Here is a 27,879-nt window from a genome sequence, read left to right on the forward strand (position 1 = left end):
TAAAATCCAGCTGTGTAGCCTCAGCAGTTGCAGATGACCTATCCATTTATACATGTGCTTGCTCACTTACTCATCAGCTAACCAGCGTTATGTGCCTCCTTATTCCAGGTCCTGTGGTAGGGCTAAGCCACAATAACCCTGTTCCTTCCTTGCCCATCCCACTGCCAGCCTCAGAATTTCTGCCATCCCCAGGACTCTGAGGTCCACTTACCAGGAGGCTCAACTTCACAGTCTCACAGTGTTGACTCAGCCCAAGGACTCGGACACGAGTCAGATTCCGGGTTTTTGTCTCCTCAAAGATGGCACGGGGACTCTGGCGGCCAGGGTCGAGGGTTAGGTCAAAGGTCACAGAGCTTTGGAGGTCACCTGTAGGGGAAAGGAAGAGATGAGGAGGGCTGAGAGAGCGAGGAACTCCCCAGATGGACAAGTGTCAAGGCAGGAGACAGAAGTCCTGAGCTGAGGGAGTCTAAGGACCAGATATCTTGGGTCAGAGAGGCAAGGACTCACCCAGCCGATTCTTGGGACTTTCATAAATATGAAGACAGACATTAGCATCACCCAGTGCGTTGACAGAGGAGGTCTCTTCCCGACACTCAAACAGAGACCTGGCTATCTCTGCAGGTTTGAATTGGATTCGCATCCACACCCTGAGTACAGGTCTGGTCCTATGGGCAGAACACTGAGCTGAGGGTAGGACCTTGGTCCCAGGAGGGCAAACTGGGATGGGGGTGAGGAGGCTAAAATCCTAAGCAGACCTGGAAGTGTTTGAGAAGGACTTTCTCACCTAAGCAGCAGCACCTGTCCCTGGGCCCCCACGGCAAGGTCCACCAGTCCATCCAGGGTAAGGTCTTGGCCCCCACTCAGTGACTGCCCAAAATACTGGAGGCTGGGAGAGAACTGGGAGGCTGAGATCCTCTGAAAAGAGAGGGAAAGGCAGGGCAGATTGAGAGTGATGGAAACAAGTTGGAAATGAGCAATAAGAGGAACAGGAAGGTAGGAATGTGGGAGACAGAAAGAGGTGAGTAATGAAAAGATATCACCAGAAGTACCTAAAAAAGAGGAGGTGGGGTGAGAAAACAATGACCAGAGAAAAGATCCCTAAGACATAAATGAAGAAGTGGTGATTGAAAGGTTGGCCTGGTGACCTGTGTCTCATTCATTCATTCATCTACTTACTCTCAGGTCAATATCTGGCTCTTCTCATGAGCCATGAGGCCTTGGACCAGGATCCAATCTTACTGTGCCTCAGGTTCCTCATCTTTCACATAGGGATAATAATATCTTAGACTTTAGCAGTAAGTAGTAAATGAATTAATGCATATATGTCTTTGAACAGAAGAAATCACTACTCATTGATCATGATGAGTATTAGAGCTAGAGAGGAAACTCGGAGCTCATCTAACCCCACTTCCATACTTTGCAGAGAGTGCCAAGGCCACAGAGCCTTTAGGAGGTCACCTCCAGACCTGAAATCAAACCTTCTGACTCAATGCCCAGGGACCCTTTTTGCTTTCCAGGGCCACCCTATCTCTTCAGAGGACAAGGAGGGGAAAAGTTGGGATGGGAAGTGGCTATAGCCACAAGAAAATTCTAAACTCTGGAACATTGCCTCCCTGTGGGTTCCTTCTCTTTTAATTCCATTGTTCCTATAAGGACCAACCCTTTGGAGAATGTGCCCTTTAAAATCTCTAAGCACGGAATGGGAGAAGATATTTGCAAATGACAGTACAGACAAAAGATTGATATCCAGGATCTATAAAGAACTCCTCAAACTCAACACACACAAAACAGATAATCATATCAAAAAATGGGCAGAAGATATGAACAGACACTTCTCCAATGAAGACATACAAATTGCTATCAGACACATGAAAAAATGTTCATCATCACTAGCCATCAGGGAGATTCAAATTAAAACCACATTGAGATACCACCTTACACCAGTTAGAATGGCCAAAATTAGCAGGACAGGAAACAACATGTGTTGGAGGGGATGTGAAGAAAGGGGAACCCTCTTACGCTGTTGGTGGGAATGCAAGTTGGCGCAGCCTCTTTGGAGAACAGTGTGGAGATTCCTCAAGAAATTAAAAATAGAACTTCCCTATGACCCTGCAATTGCACTACTGGGTATTTACCCCAAAGATACAGATGGAGTGAAAAGAAGGGCCATCTGTACCCCAATGTTTATAGCAGCAATGGCCACGGTTGCCAAACTGTGGAAAGAACAAAGATGCCCTTCAATGGACGAATGGGTAAGGAAGATGTGGTCCATATACACTATGGAGTATTATGCTTCCATTAAAAAGGATGAATACCCAACTTTTGTAGCAACATGGACGGGACTGGAAGAGATTATGCTGAGTGAAATAAGTCAAGCAGAGAGAGTCAATTATCATATGGTTTTACTTATTTGTGGAGCATAACAAATAGCATGGAGGACATGGGGAGTTAGGAGAAGGGAGTTGGGGGAAATTGGAAGGGGAGGTGAACAATGAGAGACTATGGACTCTGAAAAACAATCTGAAGGGTTTGAAGAGGTGGGGGGGTGGGAGGTTGGGAGAACCAGGTGGTGGGTATTAGAGAGGGCACGGACTGCATGGAGCACTGGGTGTGGTACAAAAACAATGAATACTGTTATGCTGAAAATAAATTTTAAAAAATGATAAAAAAAAAATCTCTAAGCACGGCTGGACTGGCAGGCATTAAGCATAGTAATAATAAAATGAAAGTTAAATTTACTAATTACTAAGGTCACCTAAAAAGAAAGAAGTAGGTAGAGTTAGCACAAATCCAGTCAAGCAGCCTCATGCTCAAGAAAACTGATCTCACTGCCACATCCTCAGGTTAGTGTGTGGGCCCGGTGGGAACAAGTCCAGTCCTTCCCAGTCAAGTAGTGGGAAGGAAGAAAATCAGGGTGGACCGGCAAATCTGGAAAGGCCTTCTCTTAGAGTCAAGACTTTCAGGTATAACTCAAGCGATACTTGCAATATCAAGTGATATTTGCAATTGCGGGTGTTCATACATACACCTTTAATCTGCTACAACAAAGGGAAGGTTAAACCAGTTGGTGCAGAAGGAATGCAATTCCTTAACGTCTGGTGCTACTGTCAACAAAGACTTTCATTCTCTTCTTAAAGTTCCAAGTTCTTTAGAACCCTTTCAGTTGTTAAATTGTATTAACGATCATTGATTATAATACTGTAATACCTATTATATGCCAGGTACATATATACATTTTTACTATGTATATACCGTTCATGTACTAACTCATTTAATCCTCACAGTAGCAGCCCAGTGAGGTTGGTTCTCTTACTATGACCATTTTACAGATGAGGAAACTGAGCACAGAGAGGTGTGTAATATCCTATAGTTAGGAAGTAACAGTACTATAGGGATATTCTTTGACATTTTTTTCCTAAAAACTTTTTAAGATGTAATTCATAAAGTATACAACTCAATGGTTTTAAGAAGTTGTCAGAGTTATGCCACCAACACCAAATCAATTTTAGAACATTTTCATCACCCCCCCAAAAAAATCATACCCTTTATCACTCACCCCCTTTTCCCTATTTTCCTCCACCACCAGCACCTGACAACCCCTCATCTACTTTCTGTCTCTATGGAGTTACCTATTTATCTTTCATATAAAAAGAAACATACAATATGTACCCTTTTGTTTCTGGATTCTTTTACTTAGCATAAGGAAAAGAAGGGGTTCATTCATATAGCAAATACTAGTTCTTCATTCCTTTTATGGCCAAATAGTATTCCATTGTATGCATATTTATTTACAATAGAATGTATGTGTTCATCAGCTAATGGACATTTGGACTGTCTCTACATTTTAGATATCATCAATAATGCTACTATAAATATTCATGTAGAACTTTTTGTGTGGACATAGGTTTTCAATTTTCTCGAGTCATACAGTGTACAATTGCTAGGTCATACAATGACTCTACATATAACCTTTCGAGAAACTGCCAGATGTATTCTAAAGTGACTGCAGCGTTTTATATTCCCACCAGCAGAGTGTGAGGGTACCAAATTTTCCACATTCTCATCAACACTTGTTATTATCTGTCTTTTTTATTCTAGCCATCATAGTGGGGATGAAGTAGTGTCTCATAGTGGTTTTGATTTGCTGATGACTGACGACTAATGATGTTCAGCATTTTTTCATATATATATTGGTCCTTTGTATATCATCTTTGGAGGAATGTCTGTTCAGATCTTTTACCTATTTTTTTTCAAAATTTTATTTATTCATTTATTTGACAGACAGAGATCACAAGTAGGCAGAGAGGCAGGCAGAGAGAGAGGGGGAAGCAGGCTCCCCGCTGAGCAGAGATCCAGGTGTGGGGCTCGATCCCAAGACCCTAAGATCACGACCTGAGCTGAAGGCAGAGGCTTTAACCCACTGAGCCACCCAGGTGCCCCACTTTTACTATTTTTAAATGGGGCTTTCTTTGACTTTTGCCAAGGGAAGAAGTCTTCCCTTTTCAGGGAGCTTTTCCCATCAAGACAGACATTTGGCAGGACAGCTGATGGCATGAGGGAATGGTCATATAGCATCCATGGAGAAGAAGGGGTGAGTAGACAGGCAGACTAAGGCAGCCAGACCTAGACTGACAACAGGAGCCATGAAGAGACCAAGAACTGGGTTAGAAGTCAGGAAATTGGAACCTAACTTATCACCATTCCTGATCTACTATAAACCTTGGACAAGTCAAATCACTGGTATTCTCCATGCCCCAGATTTCATTTCTAAAATGGATCTGTTAATACCTGGCCTATGTACCTTATAAAGCCACTGTGGGATTAAAAGTCCTGAGTGGAGACCTCACTCAAAAATCAAGTCCTCTGGGCACCTGGGTAGCTCAGTGGGTTAAAGCCTCTGCCTTCGGCTCAGGTCATGATCCCAGGGTCCTGGGATCGAGCCCCACATCGGGCTCTCTGCTCAGCGGGGAGCCTGCTTCCTCCTCTCTATCTGCCTCTACTTGTGACCTCTGTCAAGTAAATAAATAAAAAATAAAAAATAAATTTAAAAAAATCAAGTCCTCATACAAAGCAGAGAACATTCCAATGTGTTCATTTTTAAGTTCCACAGATTTTGCTTGCTGCCTACAAGGTGCCAGTGCTGGACAAAGACGTAAGAAGAGGTAAAGGAGAATTTTCTGGTGGCAGAATAGAAAACAAGAAGAAGCAAGGAAGAAGTTGTTATAACAAAAGGACATGTGACTGGGCCTCACCTGACTGTGGGAGGGGCTGATGCCCAGTCCTGAGGTTCCATGAAATAGGTAGACAGCACCCCGGCTCTCCTGCTCTCCTGGAGCCCCAATGGCCACGTCTGTCAGCTTGTCCCCATTCACATCCCCCAGCACTGTCAGGGCTGCCCCAAAGCGGCCCCAGGGGTGGCCTTGCTCCCCACAGAGAATGACCTCACATTGCCACTTAGCCCTCTGCAGAACAAAACCAGTGTCAGGTCCCAACACAGGCAATCCCTCCACCCCACACCCAGGCCCCACCCAGCCCTGGTCTCATCAGACACTCACCCCCTGGGGCAAGGGGCACACAGACACCTGCCCCCCTCGGGTTGGCTTGTAGTAATGAGGAGCCCCGATGAGGACAAGGTCAGAGCTGCCATCCCTATCCACATCCACAGTGCAGAGGGAGGCCCCAAAGTAAGAGCCGATCTGCAAGGCACAGCCTGAAATCATGCTGCCTGCCCCTGCCAGAGGCAGCCCCTTCTGGGACACGTCCCATTTCTCCCCAGCCACCAGGACCTCCCCCCTAGAGGCTCCCAAAACCCTTCATCTCCTCCCTCTCTGCCCCTGCAGACCCCGCCACCCTCATGTTCCACTCTGGCTTCCTCAGCACCCAACCTGGGTCCCTGTGACTTCAGCCTTCGCCCTCCATTGCCCAGATGCCTGGGTGAAGATGACAGCCTTCCCAGTATGCTGATGGCGGGGGGCCCCCAGGATCAGGCTCTGGACCCCCTTCCAAAAAGCCAGCTCAGTGGAGTAACCTGAGGAGGGCACACCTCAGCACAAAACCTTCCTTCCCACCCCCGAGCGCCTGACCTTCCCAGGCAGCTCATGTCCCACCTCTGCCCCCAACCACAACCTTTTCTCACCCAGGTAAGAGTCCCTCATGTCCACATTCTCTTGAGACATGTTGATGAAAGTGGGTCTTTTGTTTTGGGGGTACAGGAAGGCACCTCCAGACCAGCTGAAGCTCCCCACTGTCCCCAGAACTGGTCCATCCTGGGAGGAAAGGATTCCAGGGCTGAGCAGGCCTAAGCCAAATGAGGACAGCCTATTCCCAAGCAATGCCTGCCACCGACTCTGCTCATTATTTGGAATTCTCTTCCTCCACTCACTTATCAAATACCCCTCCTTACCTTCCCTCCTACCACTTATCCCTCTTCCTACATCAATGGCTTGAAAGGGGCCCCACTCACAGGTGTGATCACAGCACTGAAGCCCTCCTGGGACATCTCCAATTCAAAGGAACTACTGCTTATGGTCTGCGTACCTGGTGGAAGGCATGACACCTGGGTTTCAGAGAGAAAGATAGGCTTTGCCAAGTCTGAGGACACCTCAGCTTTAAAGGATCTAATGTGGGAGATTAATACCCAAAGGGATGGGTTTATGCCCATGGCATGGGGATCCAGGTTCAAGAAGCATTTATGGGTGAGGATTTCTGAAATGAGTACTTTCTTCTGTAGCTTACCCTCAATGGCAAAGATCTTCTCTTTTAGTTGGTTTTGAATGTCTCTCAAAGCATCAAAATTCTCCACTTTAAAAATGTACTCATGTGAGGGCTTCGATGCAATGTCATTTAATTCTTTCCAGGAATGTTGGTATCGAAAAGCTGATCCCACCTGTCCCCAGTGAAGACCAACTCAGTGAAAACAATCATTAATCTAATATGCACATGCTGGATGTGACATACTCCAGTAACCCCTCAAGGTCAGTATTATTAAACACAGTGTACAGATGAGAAAAGTGAGACTCAAACAGCATCAAAGAGGTTAGGGAAAAGGATCAGGGTCCCCAGACACAGCTTTCATCCTGAAGGTAGTAGAAGCTGAGAGAGCTGGCGGTTTCATCCTAGAAAGGGAAGTTGCCTTAAGAGGAAGCAAGGGGAGGAAGTGGTGACAGGGTATGTCCACATCCTACCCCAACTGCATAGCGGATGATACCCGCAGCCTCAGCCATAGGGATGACATCCTCATAACCCAAGCGGTCGCCTGTTTTTTGCCCATCTGTGATGACAATGAGGATCTTGGAGGCATCTTTTCGGGCTCCTTTTGAGGTACTGAACAGCTCGTTTCTGTCAGAGAAAAGGATCCGGAGACCTATGAACAGGCCTGCTGCTGGCTTCTATGCCTTTTGGGAAGGAGATGCCCCCTATCCCTTGGAGGCCCTGCTCCCACCCATAGGTCCCCAGCTGGATGAGAAAACCACAGGCTGAATTTCAGTACCAACCTGTCCCTCTCTCGTGGAGAGAGATGAGGCCTAAAGGAAGACCCAGATGCTTTAGGGAAGGACCCAGGAGAAGTCAGGACTCACGTGACTATTTGGATGGCTGAGGCTGTGTGAGTATACCCTCCCAGCTGGTGTATAGAATCCAACAGGTAGAGTGGGTTAGAGCTGTATGTGAACTCTTTGAAAGTGAAGTACACCCGGAAGTTGTTGGAAAACTGCATCAGGGAGAACTGGGAGAATTGCAGGGGGCTGGGAGCCGAGGCCTCTTGAGCAGAACCGTGGGCACTCCACCCACAAGCCTCCCACAGGGGTCCTGCACACTTCCCTTCCCTCTCCCAAGGGCACACCTGGGTGCTAGGTTTCTGGAACTGGCTCATCACAGCCTTCACAAAATTCAACATCTTGGTAAAATCCTGGGAGGAGATGCTGCCTGAGCCATCGATCAGGAACACAATATCCTGCTCTTGCCTTGGACACTCTGGGAAAAGAGGTGGCACCGGTCCTCCAAAGAACACACCCAGAGCCTAGGACCTCTTGGCTGTAAGAACTCTCCACCCCCGACCCAAGGGCTTCCACAAACCCTGCATAGAACAGGGCCCTTTGGCCTCCTAAAGTCCTTAAAGAAGCTACATCTGTGACACAGCTGCTCACACCTGTGTAGTCAGCCTGGTTTATTAAAAAAAAAAAAAAAAGTAAAAGTTCCTCCAATCCAGATGGTAAGAAGCTGGGAGCCATTCCCCAAGGTAGCTTGGCTGTCCATATCTCTTTCCCAAGCCCTACTCTACCTCTTTCCCCACATCTCCATGATCTACCAATGAAAGGGGACTGCTTCAGCTCCTGGCCAGAGTCCATCTTCATTAGTCAGTGCCAAACTGTACTTTTTGCTAAATATTTTTAATGTCACCCCTGACAACAGCCACATACTGGCCCTATTCTGTTCTCAGCTTAAATATAGGCCCTTAAGCCCCTCCTGAGTGAATTCAGAAGTGGTCAAAAAAAAAAAAAAGAGGAAACTCTCTCCGGTTCCCCTTTCTGTTCCAGAGGTTCCCACCTGGGTGTTCTGAAGGGAGCCCAGGCTCCTATGAGTGAAGTCTAGAGTCTACGAGGTACTGTAAGGGCACTCCATTCAGTGGCCAGATGTCAATCTCCCCAGGAGCCTGAGTGTAAATGTGAGACCAAGAAGAGGCCTAGGACTGCCATGGTTAGATCTGAAAACTTACTGTTCTTACTCCATATCTCCCACCCCTATCAACATTGGGAAAGCCAGACCCTATGCCTCAACCTGCATGCACACACACACATGCATACATGTACATATATACATGTGTGCATATACATGTGTACGTGTGTGCATATATATGTGTATACACATACATTCATACATGCATATTCACATATACATACACACATATACAGATGCATACTCATATGTACACACAGACACACATATTCATGTATACATTTGCATGCAAATATACATCAGACACATGCATACACATATATATGCATATGCACAGATATATACATCCATATATACACACACACATACCACTCAGACTGTCTTCACCCTCATCACACATTTCCACAAAACAAGTGGTTATACCCTAGGATGTACTGTGTGCAAATAAATCCCCTTCTCCTAAAAATAATAGCAGCTAGCATTAAATGAGCCTTCACCACTTGCCAGGCACTGTGTTAAATCCTGGCCATGGATCATCTTCTGTCCCTCTTAGGCTTGGTTGTGTCATCACCATCAGACAGATGAAAAAACTGAGTCTCCAAGAGGGTAAGTGGGACAGGGCAAGGTGTAAAATCAGGCAGTGACTCCCCAGCCCACATTTGGAACCACTCTCCCAACCAGTAATATTTTTTTCCAGATATCTTTTTTTTTACCCAGTCACAAGGTGTGTATGCTCCTCAAAGGAGCCAGTGGCCCCCCAACACTCACCCTGCAGGGCAGCCGGGAACCTCTGGGCTTGCCAAGAAGAAGAGCCCATCAGGAAGCAGAACCCCATCAAGTGCATGTTCTCCCTGCATGTATGGTGCACTGTGGGGCCACAGGCCTAGGGACAGAGGCGCCTGATGGGAGGGCCTGCTCCTCCTTCCATCCCATCCTCCTATCCCAGTACCTTCATCCTCCCCTAGACCCCTAGCCGCACCAGCTATAGGTCCCCACTCCTTCCCTCAGGACAGTTCGACAACCCAAGGCAACTCACCAGCAGCTGAGAGGGACTAGTGGAGGCTGCCAGGGACAGGCCCAGGGACATGTTCACAGCTTCTGGGGGTACTGAGGGGACAGATATGTGTTACCCACAGGACAGAGGAGACTGTAAAAGATCTGGGCAGGGGTCACCTCAACCCTGAAAGACAAAGAAGTCTGACTGGTGAAGGGCTTTCAGGTCTTGATGGAGCCATGGGAGTGCGGGGGTATGATGGACAGGGAGGCCATAAGGGGGTCAGGAAGCCTGTAAGGTTAAGGGTCTCAGACAGAGCTGGAACTGAGAAGTAGGTCTTCTGTGCTCCCCGCAGTTCCCTAGAGCATGAGAGTCTAGACCCAAGTCCTAAGGAGGGGCAGCGACTCACTCTGCAGGTGGATGGGCTCACACTTGCCCATGCTGTAGTCACACCGGTAGAGACTGCCTGTTTGGTTGGTAGCCTTTATCTCCTGGGGGGCTCCAACCACCACCCTGGAGGGAGACAAAGAACACTATAATTAAGAATGTGGACAGCAGGGTGCCTGGGTTGTTCAGTCATTAAGCGTCTGCTATGGCTTAGGTCATGATCTCAGGGTCCTGGAATCGAGCCCTGTATCAGGCTTCCTGTTCCACAGGAAGCTGGCTTCTCCCTCTCCCACTACCCCTGCTTGTGTTCCCTCTCTCACTATCTCTCTCTGTTTGTCAAATAAATATATAAAAATCTTTTTAAATTTTTTAAAAAAGAATGTGGACAGCAGACCCAGACTTCTCCTCAGTAAGTTTGTTTCACTCCTCTAAGCCTCCCATCTGCAAAGTGGAGATTAATACATTGTAAGTTCCACATGGGAGGGATTTTTTTTGTCTGTTTTGTTTTCTGGTGTATGCCTGGCTCCTGAAATATTTAGTAGTAGGTGTTCAATAAATATTTGTTGAACAGTTGATACCTACGTACCTCATAAGATTATTGTGAAGAATGAATCAGTGTTCACCTAAAAATTCAAATCAAAACTACAGTGAGATATCACCTCACACCTATCAGAATGGTTAAAATCAACACAAGAAACAAGAGGTGTTGACGAAGATGGGATTGGGAGGGAGACAAACCATAAGAGACTCTTGATCTCAGGAAAAAAACTGAGGGTTGCTGGGGGTGGGGAGTAGGGATAGGGTAGCTGTGTTATGGACATTGGGGAGGGTATGTGCTATGGTGAGTGTTGTGAAATGTGTAGGCCTGATGATTCACATACCCTTACCCCTGTGGCATATAATGTATTATATGTTAATAAATTTTTTTTATTTAAAAAAAGGGGTGTTGGGGCACCTGGGTGGCTCAGTGGGTTAAAGCCTCTGCCTTCGGCTCAGGTCATGATCCCAGGGTTCTGGGATCAAGCCCCACATTGGGCTCTCTGCTCTGCAGGGAGCCTGCTTCCTCCTCTCTCTCTCTCTCTCTCTCTCTCTCTGCCTGACTCTCTGCCTACTTGTGATCTCTGTCTGTCAAATAAATAAGTAAAATCCTTAAAAAAAAAAAGGGTGGGGGGTGTTGATGAGGTTGTGGAAAAAAAGGAACACTTGTGCACTGTTGGTGGGAATGCAAACGGGTGCAGCCCCCGTGGAAAAGAGTATGGAGGTTCCTCAAAAAGTTAAAAATAGAAATATCCTATGATCTAGCAATTGTACTACTGGATATTTACCCAAATAATACAAAATACTAATTTGAAAGGGCTACATGCACCCTGATGTTTATAGCAACAATATTTATAATAGCCAAGAGATGGAAGCAGCCAGTGTCCACCAACTGATGAATGGATAAAGAAGATGTGGTATATACAGATAAATAGAGATAGAGATATTATTCAGCCACAAAAAAGAATGAACTCTTGTCATTTGCAATGGCATAGTAGAGAATATTATGCTAAGTGAAATCAGTCAGTCAGAGAAAGACAAATACCATGTCATTTCACTTACATGTGGAATTTAAGAAACAAAGCAAACAAAAAACAGGGAGAGACAAACCAAGACACAGACTCTTAATTATAGAGAACCAACCAGTGGTTACCAGAGGATATGGGCATGGCGGGGGGGGATTGGTACAACAGATGACGGGGATTAAGGAGTGCATTTGTCATGACGAGCACCAGGTGATGTATGGAATTTTTGAATCACTATATTGTACACCTGAAACTAATAGTAACACTTTATGTTAACTATACTGGAATTTAAAGTAAAATAAAATAATAAAATGAAATAAAATAAAACAGATCAGGGCCCACTTAGTAAGCACTCGATAAATATTAGTTGTGATTATCAAGATGGCATGACAACACCTGCTTTCAGTCCAACTCTCCATTGCACTGGGGGAACTGCCACACCAAACACAGGATAAGAGGGTCATGGGGAAGGACAGGACCCTATGCATGGAGAGGAGCTGGTAAGAATCAAAGGCAAGTCACCACCCAGTCCTTACCAGGTGTTGCCATACTGGACCACGCTGTGTCCAAATCCAGCACTGTCCATAAGGAAAATTGTTGGCTGGTCTGTGTCCAAGTTGAAGCAGAGAGAAGAAGCCGAGGCTGGGGAAGGGGGTGAGAAAAGAAACTCTGAAGAAGGGTCTTCCTCCTGTTCCATCTCCCCAGCCCCCAACACCTGCTCTCCCCTGTAGGCCCAATATCCCAGCATCTCCTGGATTTCTGAACTCCCAGCCTCTGGCCTCCCTCACCCGTCCTTCTTTCCTCAGGCAGTCCAGAGACAGTTCTTCACCCACTGACCCACTGGCAAGCTTCAATTCTCCATTTTCACAGAGCAACACACAAGCTCTAAAGACACTCCTTTGTCACCCCTACCACTGGGGGCTTCCAAGAGGAAGAATCCAGGAAAACTTAGGCCAAAGTAATATTGTGAATAGAGTACAAGTTTGACTTGTTCTTCCTACTTGGGAAATCACTGGATTATTCAGGCAATTGGCTCCTTTTCTAGTGTCTCTTAAACTCCCCTAAAATTAGTTCTTCAATATCCTCTCCCTCCAAAAACTCCAGATCCCAAACCCTATGTATTCCCAGATGCCCCCTTAATGTGTGGGTCTAAAACATGTACAGTCTCAGCTCTCTCTCTACCTGGACCCAATCTTCTCATATCCCTTCACTGGGGCCCATGACTTACCCATCAACAAGAGGAGGGATGTTCTGATCCTGATCATGACTGGAAGGTCAGACATGAGCTTCTGAGCTCCTCAGCCACTGAGAGAACAGCTGAACCAGGGTGCGGAGGGAACAAGTGTGCAGAGAGGTGGTCAGGAGGCCAGAAGCAGGAAGGGAAGCTGTCAGCATGACTCAGAGGTAGAGGGCGGAGAAAAGGACTAAATTAAGCAGAAAAAAACGGGTCGACATAGCCCACATATGCTGTATGTCAGTCTTTCCTTCTTTTTTTTTTTTTTAGATTTTATTTATTTATTTGACACAGAGGGACAGAGAGCACATGCAGGGAGAGTGGGAGAGGGAGAAGCAGGCTCCCTGTTGAGCAGGAAGCCCAACGCAGGGCCTGATCCCAGGACCCCGGAATCATGACCTGAGCTGAAAGCAGATGCTTAACCAACTGAGCCACACAGAAGCTCCTTCAGGAGACTTTCTAACCAGAGATATCTTGGCTTGCTTGTTTTGCCTTACCAAACTAGGTTTAGGTGGTTGTAGATCCCCGCCCTGCAACACCTCTCCAAGTTTCTCTAGTTGTACTGGCAGAAGGTTCCCCTTGACCTTGAAATTTCAGTTCACCTGGCAAGGGAAAACCACTAGTTAGGGCCCTAATGAAGACCCTGATGGGAACCCTCCACTTCAGACCTGGAAACCTCTGGGCTAGCTACAAGTCAAGAATCCAGGCCTTAAGAGGAGAGTGAATATTCAATCATTTACACAGCATGCTAATTTGAGGCTGATCATGTACCTCTCTAACAACAAAAAGATAAAACAAAAACACAAGCCCTGGGGTCAATAAAGACAGAGGTGCAAACAGCAAGATTTTGCTATGAAATGAGAAGCCCACAGACCACAGAGTAGCTTACTCAAGTTAGAAGGGTGTGGATTTCCTGAAAGTCTTCCTGGAGGGGCACTTGAGCTGAGTCTTGAAGGCAACTGACCATAGGGGTGTGTATTTCAGAAGGAGTAACCAAATGTAGAAGAAGCATGAGAATGAGTGTGCATCTTGGGAAACCAGAGAGTAGGAGGTAGGAAGTGGCAAGAAATGAGGTCAATACCATGGGAGGCAGGGGAGAGGAGAAGTAGGACCCAGGTCTGGAAAGCCCCCTTAAGGCATGTTTATTTTATCCTGAGGGCAGAGGGAAGCATTGTATCAAATTAGGAAGAATGAAATCTTCAAATTTACATTTTAGGAAGCTAAAAAGAGGGGCTATATGAATTGGGTTTCATTGGGAACTAGCTGGAGACAGATCAGTTAAGAGGAAGGTGATGGGGCCCTATAGGGTGAGCTAGTGGCCATTGGAATGGACTGGAGGCTAACTGCTCCCTAAGGGGAGGACTGTGGTGATGGTTCCTGAGAATACTTGTAGGAGGGGGTGGCAGTGGAGGGGAGCAGTGAGGTAGGACTACTTTGATTTTGAAAACCAAAATTCAGTGTTTAAGAGCTTGGACTCTTGCAACCTCTCTAGGTTCCAGTTTACTCATCCACAAAGTGGGGAGTGGTAATAAAAGTACAAATGTCCCTGGGTGCCTGGCTGGCTTAGTCAGTGGAGCACATGAATTCTGGTCTTGGGGTTGTGAGTTCAAGCCCCACATTGGTGTAAAGACTACATCAAAAACTAATGATATACTATACAGTGGCTAATTGAAAATAAATAGATAAACAAACAAAAATAAATTAAACATTGACTCTCAGATTCACAATGAAAAAAATAGATTACTTAAAAATAAAATCTTCAGAGTCCATAGTCTCTCATGGTTCACCTCCCCTTCCAATTTCCCTCAACTCCCTTCTCCTCTCCATCTCCCCCTGTCCTCCATGTTATTTGTTATGCTCCACAAATAAGTGAAACCATATGATAATTGACTCTCTCTGCTTGACTTATTTCACTCAGCATAATCTCTTCCAGTCCTGTCCCTGTTGCTACAAAAGTTGAGTATTGAAGGGGCGGGGGGTGGGAGGTTGGGGGAGCCAGGTCGTGGGTATTAGGGAGGGCAGGTATTGCATGGAGCACTGGGTGTGGTGCCAAAACAATGAATACTGCTACGCTGAAAAGAAATAATTAATTAATTAATTAATTAATTAAAATTTAAAAAAGAGAATGAGCATAAAAAATAAAATAGGAGGAGTCAAGATGGTGGAGAAGTAGTAGGCTGAGACTACTTCAGGTAGCGGGAGATCAGCTAGATAGCTTATCTAAAGATTGCAAACACCTACAAATCCAGCGGGATATCGAAGAGAAGAAGAACAGCAATTCTAGAAAGAGAAAATCAACCACTTTCTGAAAGGTAGGACTGGTGAAGAAGTGAATCCAAAGCAAAGGGAAGATAGACCGCGGCGGGGAGGGGCCGGCTCCCGGCAAGCGGCGGAGCAACGGAGCACAAAATCAGGACTTTTAAAAGTCTGTTCCACTGAGGGACATCGCTCCAGAGGCTAAACTGGGGTGAAGCCCACGTGGGATCAGTCTGGCCTCAGGTCCCGCAGGGTCACAGAAGGATCGGGGGTATCTGAGTGTCGCAGAGCTTGCAGGTATTAGAATGGGGAAGCCGGCTACAGAGACAGAGCTGAGGAGTGACTCTCAGCTCGGGGTTACCTTGAACCGGTCGCAGGCTCGGTCAGCTCGGAGCGCGGCTGGAGGCCAGAGTGACGGGAGTAATTGGGCGCTGTTCTCTGAGAGCGCACTGAGGAGTGGGGACCCGAGCTCTCGACTCCTCCAGGCTGGAGACCGGGAGGCCACCATTTTCATTCCCGTCTTCCGGAACTCTACGGAAAGCGCTCAGGGAACAAAAGCTCCTGAAAGCAAACCCGAGCTGATTACTCTGCCCGGCCCTGGTAAGGGAGGTACAACTCCACCTGGGGCAAAGACACTTGAGAATTACTACAACAAGCCCTTCCCCCAGAAGATCAACAAAAAATCCAGCCAGGACCAAGTTCGCCTACCAGGGAGTGCAGGTTCAATACCAAGGAGAGCAGCGGAATTCCAGAGGAGGAGAAAGCAGAGCACGGAACTCGTGCCTTTCTCCCCATGATTCTTTAGTCTTGCAGTTAATTTAATTTTTTTTCTTCTTTTTCAATTTTTTTTCTTCTTCTGCTAAATTTTTTAAACTTTTACCCCATTCTTTTAAAATGTTTTTTAACTAGTTTATCTAATATATATGTATTTTTTCTTTTTTATATTTTTTCTTTATTCATTTTCTTTTTTTAATTGTTTCTTTTTTTTTTCTGAACCTCGTTTTATCCCCTTTCTACCCCCGCCCACGATTGGGGATCTCTTCTGATTTGGTTAAAGTGTATTTTCCTGCGGTCTTTGCCACCCTTTTAGTATTTTACTTGCTCCTTCATATACTCTTACCTGGACAAAATGACAAGGCAGAAAAATTCACCACAAAACAAAAAAGAACAAGAGGCAGTACCGAAGGTTAGGGACCTAATCAATACAGACATTGGTAATATGTCAGATCTAGAGATCAGAATGACAATTCTCAAGGTTCTAGCCAGGCTCAAAAAAGGCATGGAAGATATTAGAGAAACCCTCTCAGGAGATATAAAAGCCCCTTCTGGAGAAATAAAAGAACTAAAATCTAACCAAGTTGAAATCAAAAAAGCTGTTAATGAGGTGCAATCAAAAATGGAGGCTCTCACTGCTAGAATAAATGAGGCAGAAGAAAGAATTAGTGATATAGAAGACCAAATGACAGAGAATAAAGAAGCTGAGCAAAAGAGGGACAAATAGCTACTGGACCACGAGGGGAGAATTCGAAAGATGAGTGACACCATAATACGAAACAACATTAGAATAATTGGGATTCCAGAAGAAGAAGAAAGAGAGAGGGGAGCAGAAGGTTTATTGGAGAGAATTTCCCTAATATGGCAAAGGGAACAAGCATCAAAATCCAGGAGGTGCAGAGAACCTCCCTCAAAATCAACAAGAATAGGTCCATACCCCGTCACCTAATAGTAAAATTTACAAGTCTTAGTGACAAAGAGAAAATCCTGAAAGCAGCCCGGGAAAAGAAGTCTGTAACATACAATGGTAAAAATATTAGATTGGCAGCAGACTTATCCACAGAGACCTGGCAGGCCAGAAAGAGCTGGCATGATATATTCAGAGCACTAAATGAGAAAAACATGCAGCCAAGAATACTATATCCAGCTAGGCTATCATTGAAAATAGAAGGAGAGATAAAAAGCTTCCAGGACAAACAAAAACAAAGAATTTGCAAACACCAAACCAGCTCTACAGGAAATATTGAAAGGGGTTCTCTAAGTAAAGAGAGAGCCTAAAAGTAGTAGATCAGAAAGGAATAGAGAAAATATACAGGAACAGTCACCTTACAAGCAATACAATGGCACTAAACTCATATCTCTCAATAGTTACCCTGAATGTTAATGGGTTAAATGCCGCAATCAAAAGACACAGGGTATCAGAATGGATTAAAAAACAAAACCCATCTATATGTTGCCTACAAGAAACTCATTTTAGACCCGAAGACACCTCCAGATTTAAAGTGAGGGGGTGGAAAAGAATTTACCATGCTAATGGACATCAGAAGAAAGCAGGAGTGGCAATCCTTATATCAGATCAATTAGATTTTAAGCCAAAGTCCATAATAAGAGATGAGGAAGGACACTATATCATACTCAAAGGGTCTGTCCAACAAGAAGATCTAACAATTTTAAATATCTATGTCCCTAACATAGGAGCAGCCAACTATATAAATCAATTAATAACAAAATCAAAGAAACACATCAACCATAATACAATAATAGTGGGGGACTTTAACACTCCCCTCACTGAAATGGACAGATAATCCAAGCAAAAGATCAACAAGGAAATAAAGGCCTTAAATGACACACTGGACCAGATGGACATCACAGATATATTCAGAACATTCCATCCCAAAGCAACAGAATACACATTCTTCTCTAGTGCACATGGAACATTCTCCAGAATAGATCACATCCTCGGTCCTAAATCAGGTCTCAACCAGTATCAAAAGATTGGGATCATTCCCTGCATATTTTCAGACCACAATGGTCTGAAGCTAGAACTCAATCACAAGAGGAAATTTGGAAAGAACCCAAATACATGGAGACTAAACAGCATCCTTCTAAAGAATGAATGGGTCAACCAGGAAATTCAAGAAGAATTGAAAAAATTCATGGAAACAAATGATGAAATCACAACGGTTCAAAATCTGTGGGACACAGCAAAGGCAGTCCTGAGAGGAAAATATATAGGGGTACAAGCCTTTCTCAAGAAACAAGAAAGGTCTCAGGTACACAACCTAACCCTACACCTAAAGGAGCTGGAGAAAGAACAAGAAAGAAACCCTAAACCCAGCAGGAGAAGAGAAACCATAGATCAGAGCAGAAACCAATGAAATAGAAACCCAAAAAAACAATAGAACAAATCAATGAAACTAGGAGCTGGTTCTTTGAAAGAATTAATAAGATTGATAAACCCCTGGCCAGACTTATCAAAAAGAAAAGAGAAAGGACCCAAACAAATAAAATCAAGAATGAAAGAGGAGAGACCACAACTAACACCAAAGAAATACAGACAATTATAAGAACAAACTATGAGCAACTCTACGCCACAAATTTGACAATCTGGAAGAAATGGATGCATTCCTAGAGACATATAAACTACCACAACTGAACCAGGAAGAAATAGAAAACCTGAACAGACCCATAACCAGTAAGGAGATTGAAACAGTCATCAAAAATCTCCAAACAAACAAAAGCCCAGGGCCAGACGGCTTCCCGGGGGAATTCTACCAAACATTTAAAGAAGAACTAATTCCTATTCTCCTGAGACTGTTCCAAAAAATAGAAATGGAAGGAAAACTTCCAAACTCATTTTATGAGGCCAGGAACACCTTGATCCCAAAACCAGACAAGGATCCCATCAAAAAAGAGAACCACAGACCAATTATCCTTGATGAACACAGATGCGAAAATTCTCACCAAAATACTAGCCAATAGGATTCAACAGTACATTAAAAGGATGATTCACCACGACCAACTGGGATTTATTCCAGGGCTGCAAGGTTGGTTCAACATCCGCAAATCAATCAATGTAATACAACACATTAATAAAAGAAAGAACAAGAACCATATGATACTCTCAATAGATGCTGAAAAAGCATTTGACAAAGTACAGCATCCCTTCCTGATCAAAACTCTTCAAAGTATAGGGATAAAGGGCACATACCTCAATATTATCAAAGCCATCTATGAAAAACCCACCTCAAATATCATTCTCAATGGAGAAAAACTGAAAGCTTTTCCAGTAAGGTCAGGAGCACGGCAGGCGTGTCCATTATCACCACTGCTATTCAACATAGTACTAGATGTCCTAGCCTCAGCAATCAGACAACAAAAGGAAATTAAAGGCATCCAAATTGGCAAAGAAGTCAAACTATCACTCTTCGCAGATGATATGATACTATATGTGGAAAACCCAAAAGACTCCACTCGAAAACTGCTAGAACTTGTACAGGAATTCAGTAAAGTATCAGGATATAAAATCAATGCACAGAAATCAGTTGCATTTCTCTACACCAACAACAAGACAGAAGAAAGAGAAATTAAGGAGTCAATCCCATTTACAATTGCACCCGAAACTATAAGATTACCTAGGAATAAACCTAACCAAAGAGGCTAAGAATCTATACTCAGAAAACTATAAAGTACTCATGAAAGAAATTGAGGAAGACACAAAGAAATGGAAAAATGTTCCATGCTCATGGATTGGAAGAATAAATATTGTGAAAATGTCTATGCTACCTAAAGCAATCTACACATTTAATGCAATTCCTATCAAAATACCATCCATTTTTTTCAAAGAAATTGAACAAATAATCCTAAAATTTATATGGAACCAGAAAAGACCGCGAATAGCCAAAGGAATATTGAAAAAGAAAGCCAAAGTTGGTGGCATCACAATTCTGGACTTCAAGCTCTATTACAAAGCTGTCATCATCAAGACAGCATGGTAGTAGCACAAAAACAGACACATAGATCAATGGAACAGAACAGAGAACCCAGAAATAGACCCTCAACTCTATGGTCAACTAATCTTTGACAAAGCAGCAAAGAATGTCCAATGGAAAAAAGACAGCCTCTTCAATAAATGGTGTTGGGAAAATTGGACAGCCACATGCAGAAAAATGAAATGGGACCATTTCCTTACACCACACACAAAAATAGACTCAAAATGGATGAAGGACCTCAATGTGAGAAAGGAATCCAGCAAAAATCCTTGAGGAGAACACAGGCAGCAACCTCTTTGACCTCAGCCGCAGCAACATCTTCCTAAGAACATCGCCAAAGGCAAGGGAAGCAAGGGCAAAAATGAACTATTGGGATTTCATCAAGACCAAAAGCTTTTGCACAACAAAGGAAACAGTTAACAAAATCAAAAGACAACTGACAGAATGGGAGAAGATATTTGCAAACGACACGTCAGATAAAGGGCTAGTGTCCAAAATCTATAAAGAACTTAGCAAACTCAACACCCAAAGAAAAAATAATCCAATCAAGAAATGGGCAGAAGGGGCACCTGGGTAGTTCAGTGGGTTAAAGCCTCTGCCTTCGGCTCAGGTCATGGTCCCAGGGTCCTGGGATCGAGCCCCACATTGGGCTCTCTGCTCAGCAGGGAGCCTGCTTCCTCCTCTCTCTCTGCCTGCCTCTCTGCCTACCTGTGATCTCTATCTGTCAAATAAATAAATAAAATCTTTAAAAAAAAAAAAGAAATGGGCAGAAGACATGAACAGACATTTCTGCAAAGAAGACATCCAGACGGCCAACAGACACATGAAAAAGTGCTCCATATCACTCAGCATCAGGGAAATACAAATCAAAACCACAATGAGATATCACCTCACACCAGTCAGAATGGCTAAAATTAACAAGTCAGGAAATGACAGATGCTGGCGAGGATGCGGAGAAAGGGGAACCCTCCTACACTGTTGGTGGGAATACAAGCCGGTGCAGCCACTCTGGAAAACAGCATGGAGGTTCCTCAAAGTGTTGAAAATAGAACTACTCTATGACCCAGCAATTGCACTGCTGGGTATTTACCCTAAAGATACAAACGTAGTGATCTGAAGGGGCACGTGCACCCGAATGTTTATAGCAGCAATGACTACAATAGCCAAACTATAGAAAGAACCTAGATGTCCATCAACAGATGAATGGATAAAGAAGATGTGGTATATATACACAATGGAATACTATGCAGCCATCAAAAGAAATGAAATCTTGCCATTTGAGACGACATGGATGGAACTAGAGGGTATCATGCTTAGCAAAATAAGTCAATCGGAGAAAGACAACTATCATATGATCTCCCTGATATGAGGAAGTGGAGATGCAACATGGGGGGCTAAAGGGGTAGGAGAAGAATAAATGAAACAAGATGGGAGTGGGAGGGAGACAAACCATAAGTGACTCTTAATTTCACAAAACAAACAGGGTTGCTGGGGGGAGTGGGGTTGGGAGAGGGGGGTGGGGTTATGGACATTGGGGAGGGTATGTGCTATGGTGAGTGCTGTGAAGTGTGTAAACCTGGTGATTCACAGACCTGTACCCCTGGGGATAAAAAATATATTATATGTTTATTAAAAATATTTTTTTAATCTAAAAAATAAATAAATAATAAATAAATAAAATAAAATCTTCAAAAAAAAAATACACACCTCCTATTGTTGCCAGGAAGGTTAAGTTAGTAAGTGTGAAATGCTAAGAAGAATATATAAGAGCTTCTGTTATTGGCTATTATCAATACTATGCTGTGATGATTATTGTGTTAGGTAAGAGGGTACTGAAGGCTTTCAAAGAGGAGATGTCCTAGAGGAGGGTTGAATGAGTGGGGCTAGATCTCGGGAGAAAAGTCTTGGTTGGAGATGAGTTTTGTATCCATCAGAAGTGCTGGTTGAGATCCTGATGGGAGTGTAAAGAGGGAAGAGAAAGATGTGCAGAGGAGGGAGAGAAAAGTCAGTGTTGGCAGCAGAGCAGGAGCAGAAGAATACTGAGAAGAAAGGAGTCCTCAAAGAGGAAGAAAGAAGCCCAGGAGAAAAAAAGAAGGGCATCATGGAATGGCTGCCTGGAGAGGAGTGTATACAGTGTCACAAGCTGTCAGATGCTAAGTGAGGTAAGAAGTGAGGAAGTTCTCAGTTATGACAACAGAAGCTTCCAGGGACCCTGGAGTCAGCTGTGCCAGGGTAAGGGGAAAGGATCTGGGATGAAGAATGTGGGCATCAATGTCACCTGGAGATAAGCAGCCCTGAAGAGACCTCAGATATAATATGGATGGAGAAAAGCCCTGGAATTCTTGAAGATGAAGAAAATTTGAGGGAGAAGGAAATGATGACAAAGAACCCCAATAAAGAAAAAGGAGAAGTGGCACAGAGTCCAAAGAGAATAAAAGACAAAGCAGAAATGACTCAGGCCAGAAGATGTCTGTGAGACTAGAGCTCACAGACAGGGTGAGTACCAGAGAGGACCCCAGCCTTCGAAGTTGAGTCCTGACCTTTCCATTGCTTCCTTTCCTTGGGCTTGGATTCCACCTTTGGTGGGTTAGAGTACATAAGACAATAATATTGGACAAATAAGACTTCATTTCTTCTTTCAAGCTGCCCAGCATACTTCCATGATACTTCAGAGAAAAGCCAAACAAGGTAAGACATCTAACCTTCAGCAAAGATAACTTAAACCATAACAGTGAGAACAGGATATGTCTTTAATTCAACCCATCCATTTTACAGATGAGAGCAGTGAGGCTCCAACCAGGAACTAAAATGCACAGCCCCTTTCCATTTCAGTGAATCATGATGTGACACTTTCAGAAAAAGGAAGGCAAGTGAGGGAGACAATATAAGCAAAGATCTCTTCAGTCCAGTGGGACCATGAATCAGTCACATCCAGCTCTGTCCATCTGGCACACCTAAGGTATTCACATGGGGAGGTCTAGGGAAGTTTGGAGGGCAGCCAACCTTTCCCACTGATGACATTCCTCACTCAAAAAGTTTCTGCTCTGTCACTGAGCCTAGAGGTGCTGAATGAAGAAGATTCTGGCAGGGCAGTGGGACAGTAAGGGCTGCATCTGATCTGTTACATACTGGTGGAGTGGTTGGGGGGGCGGTTGTTAGTGGAGAAATATAGACATAAGCTGCTTCAATTCAGGTTTGATTTGCCTGAGCTAAGTAGAACTGAATAATCTTGGGTCTGTCTCCCATGTTTCTTTTACATGGAAAGAGAACCGATATCTGGTGGGTGGAAAAACTTGTATTTTTTAGTCCATTTCCACCCCACCCTTACTGGTGTGGCCTGAATGGATTTTCCCTAGAGTTTCTGCCCTTCCTCTTACTACATGAAGTCTGTCTCACTTCTCTGTCTTTGAAGGACATTACCTGCCTCACCACCAGATTTTCTCAAAACAGAATTTATTTTAATTCTATAGTAGAGAAACACACATGCATACTCATGTTCTCAGGAAGAAGCTGTCCTCCAAAAGCAACTGGTTCTCCTGAATTCCTGGAGCTCTAGCCCTGGAGTTCTGTTATGATGGGTGATTTGAAAGTGCTAGAGGATTTTTGCCAGTAGTTGGGAAGCTTGGGACGTGGAAAGGAGAAGCAGGCATAAGGTAATAACATCTTGGTGGCAGAACAAAAGAACTGAGGTAATACTAACATATCATTGTACACTTTATGTCTGTTAGCTCACTGAATGTTTGCAACAGTCCATTGCAGGTGGGGAGTTGCTATTACCCTCATTTTACAAATGAAAAATTGAGGCACAGAGAACTTGAGTCATTTGTATCAAGTTGCCCAGCTAGTACAAGGTAAAGACAGATTTCAAGGAACCAGAATCTTGACCACACTGCTAATGATCTTACTTCCTCCTCTCTACCCCATCTGCTGCCTGGGCAGCATTTGTTCACTCAACCATTTATCCTACACACATGAGCTTCTCATGTGACCCAGACTGTGGGTTAGCTGCTGGGGAAGCAAGACAAGCAAGAAAAGGTGCTGGCCCTCAAGGAGATCATACCCTACAAGGGAGAAAATATTTTCATGCATTCAAATCACAAGTTTTATTAGACATAAGAATGATTTGTATGGCTCAGAGAGGAAGTGATTAACTCTTGCTTTGATGAGTCTAAGAAAGAGATGCTTGAGGGGAAAAATGTCTTGAAACACCAGGGATTGAGGTAGGGACTATAGACTTCAATTTGGGACTTTGTCCTTCTGGCTCCTCTAACCTCAGCATTCAGCACAACACCTGACACACAGGAAGCACCCAGTGAATACTCAGTACCCACATGAAGTTAAAAAATGGCAGGGCTAATCCCAGGCAAGGGAACAAGTCTTTTTGTACAGAAGATCCAACAGTTGTTGGTTTCATTCGCTGTTGCAACTCAGCTATGTGCCTGGGAAATAGCGCTTACTGCTGTTTGTTGCTGCAGTTGCTATAAGCTGAGGACAAAGGTGAAAATTAACAATCAGTCTTCCTTAGTGAAGAATAAAAGGTGACAACCCCTCAATGAGAGCTCATTGAAAGCATACAGTCATTTCTCTTTTTCTCTCCAAGGATCACCTTTAGGATTGGAGTAGATACAACCAGGGCTCAAACATGTCTGTTGAGTATGTGGATGAATGAGTGTGATAAGAGGGTAGATGAGGGGCATCTGGGTGGCTCAAATGGTTGAACATCTGCCTTCAGCTCACCTCATGGTCTTAGGGTCCTAGGATTGAGTCCTGTGTCAGGCTCCCTGCTCAGCAGGGGCCCTATTTCTGCTTCTCTCTCTGTCACTCCCTCTGCTTGTACCCTTGCTCTCACTCACTCTGTCTCTCTCTCTGTCAAATAGATAGATGATAGATAGATGATTGATAGATAGATAGATAGATAGATAGATGATAGATGATAGATAGATAGATAAATGTAGATGAGTTTGTGCATGGACAGATGAGCAAGTGACAGGGTAAATGGAAAAGTGAGTGGATGAGTGTGTAAGTGGGATGGACAGGTATGTGGAAAGGGAGTCTGCAAAGATTTGAAGTTAATGGACCAATTCTTCCATCCAGATCACCCTGCAACCTGCTTAATTGTTGCATAAATCAGAACATTGCCTCAAAACAAGGCAGAGGCAGCCTTACTAGAATGTAAACTAACTTGAATTAGGGCAAATTTTGGATATAATAGGGATTTGTTTAGGTTGAGTAAAAGGCTTTAGGAAATAAGTAGAGGGATGTTAGGGAACACAGCAAATGTGTACCTGGTGGATGAGGAAAACCCTGGGGCAACAGTGAAGGGATAAGGAAGGAGCACTGGTTTGGCTCATGTACAGACATTGGCAAAACTCCTAGAGAGTCAAAGTGTTGTTCTTGCTCTGACTCCCACTGCTGGCAAGTGACTTAGCTGGAATGAGAAGAACATAGTACTTAATTTGTACTTAAGTTCTGTGAAATCGAGACAGAAGAGAAAAGAAGCAAAGACAAGTCACTTGAAAATGAGGAAAAAGAAGAGAAAATTATGTGGTCAGAGTAAGGAGGGTAGGGGCTGAAGCGTTGATAACTGAGCTATCTCCTTCTGTGTTTCCACTGGAGAGAACATACTTTCCCTCTGAAGGCTCCACAATGCTGTCCCAGCTCCCAGTCTTCAATTCGGCTCACATAGGTGAGTGGGCAAAGCTGGGTTGGAGTCCCAGCTATGGAAAGTCTACCTGACCTTGATTAAGTTAACATAACCTCACTAATAATCAGTATTCTCTTCTGCAAAATGTGAAAAATAATAGCCACCTCACTGGGCAGGTGTGAAGAATTTCATGAGAACTGGATTGGCCTTCAGGACAGGACTTGTCCAGCCCTGTCTGAACTAGAATGTGGTCAGCACACTCCTTAAAAATGCATGAAAACCTTCTCTTATTTATGTGTTCTATCACACTGATTGATTTGCAAATATCGAGCCATGCTTGCATTCCAGGGATAAATCCCACCTGGTTGTGATGGATAATTCTTTTAATGTACTGTTGGATCCTATTAACTAAGATCTTGTTCAGAATCTTGGCATTCATATTCATCAGGGATATTGGTTTGAAATTCTCCTTTTTGATTGGGTGTTTGCCTGGTTTGAGGATCAAAGTAGCGCTGGCCTCATACAGTCTGGAAATTTTCCTATCATTTCTATTTTTATTTTTTTGAAACAGTTTCAAGAGAATGAGTATTATTTCTTCTTTGAATGTTTGGTGGAATTCCCCAGGGAATCCATCAGACCCTGGACTCTTGTTTTTGGGGAGGCTATTGATCACTGTTTCACTCTTGTTACTGGTTATTGGTGTATTCAATTGTCAATTTCTTCCTCTTTCAGTATTGAAGTTTATAGATTTCCAGGAAGGCATCCATCTCTCCTAGGTTGCTTAACTTATTGGCATATAGCTGTTGATAATAATATCTGATGATTGTTTCTATTTCCTTGGTGTTAGTCATGATCTCTCCCCTTTCTTTTTTTTTAATCATTTTTTTTAATTTATTTTCAGCATAACAGTATTCATTGTTTTTGTACCACACCCAGTGCTCCATGCAGTCTGTGCCCTCTCTAATACCCACCACCTTGTTCCTCCAACCTCCCACCCCCCCCCACCTCTTCAAACCCTTCAGATTGTTTTTCAGAGTCCATAGTCTCTCATTGTTCACCTCCCCTTCCAATTTCCCCCAACTCCCTTCTCCTAACTTCCCATGTCCTCCATGTTATTTGTTATGCTCCACAAATAAGTGAAACCATTCGATAATTGACTCTCTCTGCTTGACTTATTTCACTCAGCATGATCTCTCCCCTTTCATTCATAATTTTATTAATTTGTGTCCTTTCCATTTCTTTTGGATAAGTCTGGCCAGTGGTTTATTGATCTTATTAATTCTTTCAAAGAACCAGTTTCTAGTTTTGTTGATCTCCTTACTGTATTTCTCATTTCTATTTCATTGATGTCTGCTCTAATCTTAATTATTTCCCTTCTCGTGCATGGGTTATCTTTAATTTGTTGTTGATTCTCCAGATCTTTAAGGTGTAAAGATAGTTTGCATATTCTGGATTTTTCTATTTGTTATTTGAGTGAGGTTTGGATGCCCTTGTATTTTCCCCTTAGGACCACCTTTGCAGTATCCTATAGGTTTTGGACTGATGTGTCTTCATTCTCATTGGTTTCCATGAATTGTTGAAGTTCTTCTTTGATTTTGTGGTTGACTCAAACATTCTTGAGCAGGATAGTCTTTAGCTTCCAAGTGTTTGAATTCCTTCAAAACCTTTTCTTGGGATTGAGTTCCAGCTTTACATTGTTGTCTGAGACTATGCAGGGAATAATCTCAATCTTTTGGTATCAGTTGAGCCCTGATTTGTGACCCAGTACTATTCTGGAGGAAGTTCTCATTGAGAAGAATGAGTATTCTGTTGTATTAGGATGCAATGTTACAGATTGTCCATCTGCTCCAGAGTGTCATTCAAAGAGTAGAGTGTTAAGTTCTCCTACAATTAATGTATTACTTTTTTATTTAATTTCTTTTCAGCGTAACAGAATTCATTGTTTATGCACCACACCCAGTGCTCCATGCAATACGTGCCCTCCATAATCCTACCACCCATCTCCCCCACCCTCCCACCCCCTGCCCCTTCAAAACCCTCAGATTGTTTTTCATAGTCCATAGTCTCTCATGGCTCATCTCCCCCTCCAATGTCCCTCAACTCCCTTCTCCACTCCATCTCCTGATGTACTCCATGTTATTTGTTATGCTCCACAAATAAGCAAAGCCATATGATAATTGACTCTCTCTGCTTGACTTATTTCACTCAGCATAACCTCTTCCAGTCCCGTCCATGTTGATACAAAAGTTGGGTATTTATCATTTCTGATGGAGGCATAATACTCCATAGTATATATGGACCACATCTCCCTTATCCATTTGTCTGTTGAAGGGCATCTATATGTAGAAGAATGAAACACGACC

At 43.8% G+C, this 27,879-nt stretch overlaps 1 protein-coding gene across 4 annotated transcripts in view; it reads right to left on the reverse strand.

The window, feature by feature from the left end:
* ITGAX (integrin subunit alpha X) overlaps positions 1-12,982 on the reverse strand; it is a 34,905-nt gene extending 21,923 nt beyond the window's left edge. For 2 of the 4 annotated variants that reach the window (XM_032842760.1, XM_032842761.1), the window contains exons 1-17: positions 12,845-12,982; positions 12,153-12,258; positions 10,077-10,180; positions 9,710-9,780; positions 9,442-9,556; positions 7,841-7,971; positions 7,578-7,723; positions 7,185-7,338; positions 6,736-6,886; positions 6,464-6,537; positions 6,137-6,266; positions 5,886-6,028; positions 5,556-5,696; positions 5,253-5,462; positions 785-915; positions 508-665; positions 212-366 (exon numbers count right to left, since the gene is read on the reverse strand). In XM_032842760.1, coding sequence (XP_032698651.1) covers positions 212-366; positions 508-665; positions 785-915; positions 5,253-5,462; positions 5,556-5,696; positions 5,886-6,028; positions 6,137-6,266; positions 6,464-6,537; positions 6,736-6,886; positions 7,185-7,338; positions 7,578-7,723; positions 7,841-7,971; positions 9,442-9,556; positions 9,710-9,780; positions 10,077-10,180; positions 12,153-12,258; positions 12,845-12,899 — 2,175 coding nt within the window. In that variant the 5' untranslated portion in view covers positions 12,900-12,982. The remainder of the gene's footprint in view (positions 1-211; positions 367-507; positions 666-784; positions 916-5,252; positions 5,463-5,555; positions 5,697-5,885; positions 6,029-6,136; positions 6,267-6,463; positions 6,538-6,735; positions 6,887-7,184; positions 7,339-7,577; positions 7,724-7,840; positions 7,972-9,441; positions 9,557-9,709; positions 9,781-10,076; positions 10,181-12,152; positions 12,259-12,844) is intronic. The other 2 variants (XM_032842758.1, XM_032842759.1) reach the window with 1 other exon arrangement.
* Between the last annotated feature and the right edge of the window lie 14,897 nt (positions 12,983-27,879).

This window comes from Lontra canadensis, unplaced genomic scaffold, assembly GCF_010015895.1.
Source record: "Lontra canadensis isolate GAN:19392208 unplaced genomic scaffold, GSC_riverotter_1.0 scaffold132, whole genome shotgun sequence".
Lineage (NCBI taxonomy): Eukaryota > Metazoa > Chordata > Mammalia > Carnivora > Mustelidae > Lontra > Lontra canadensis.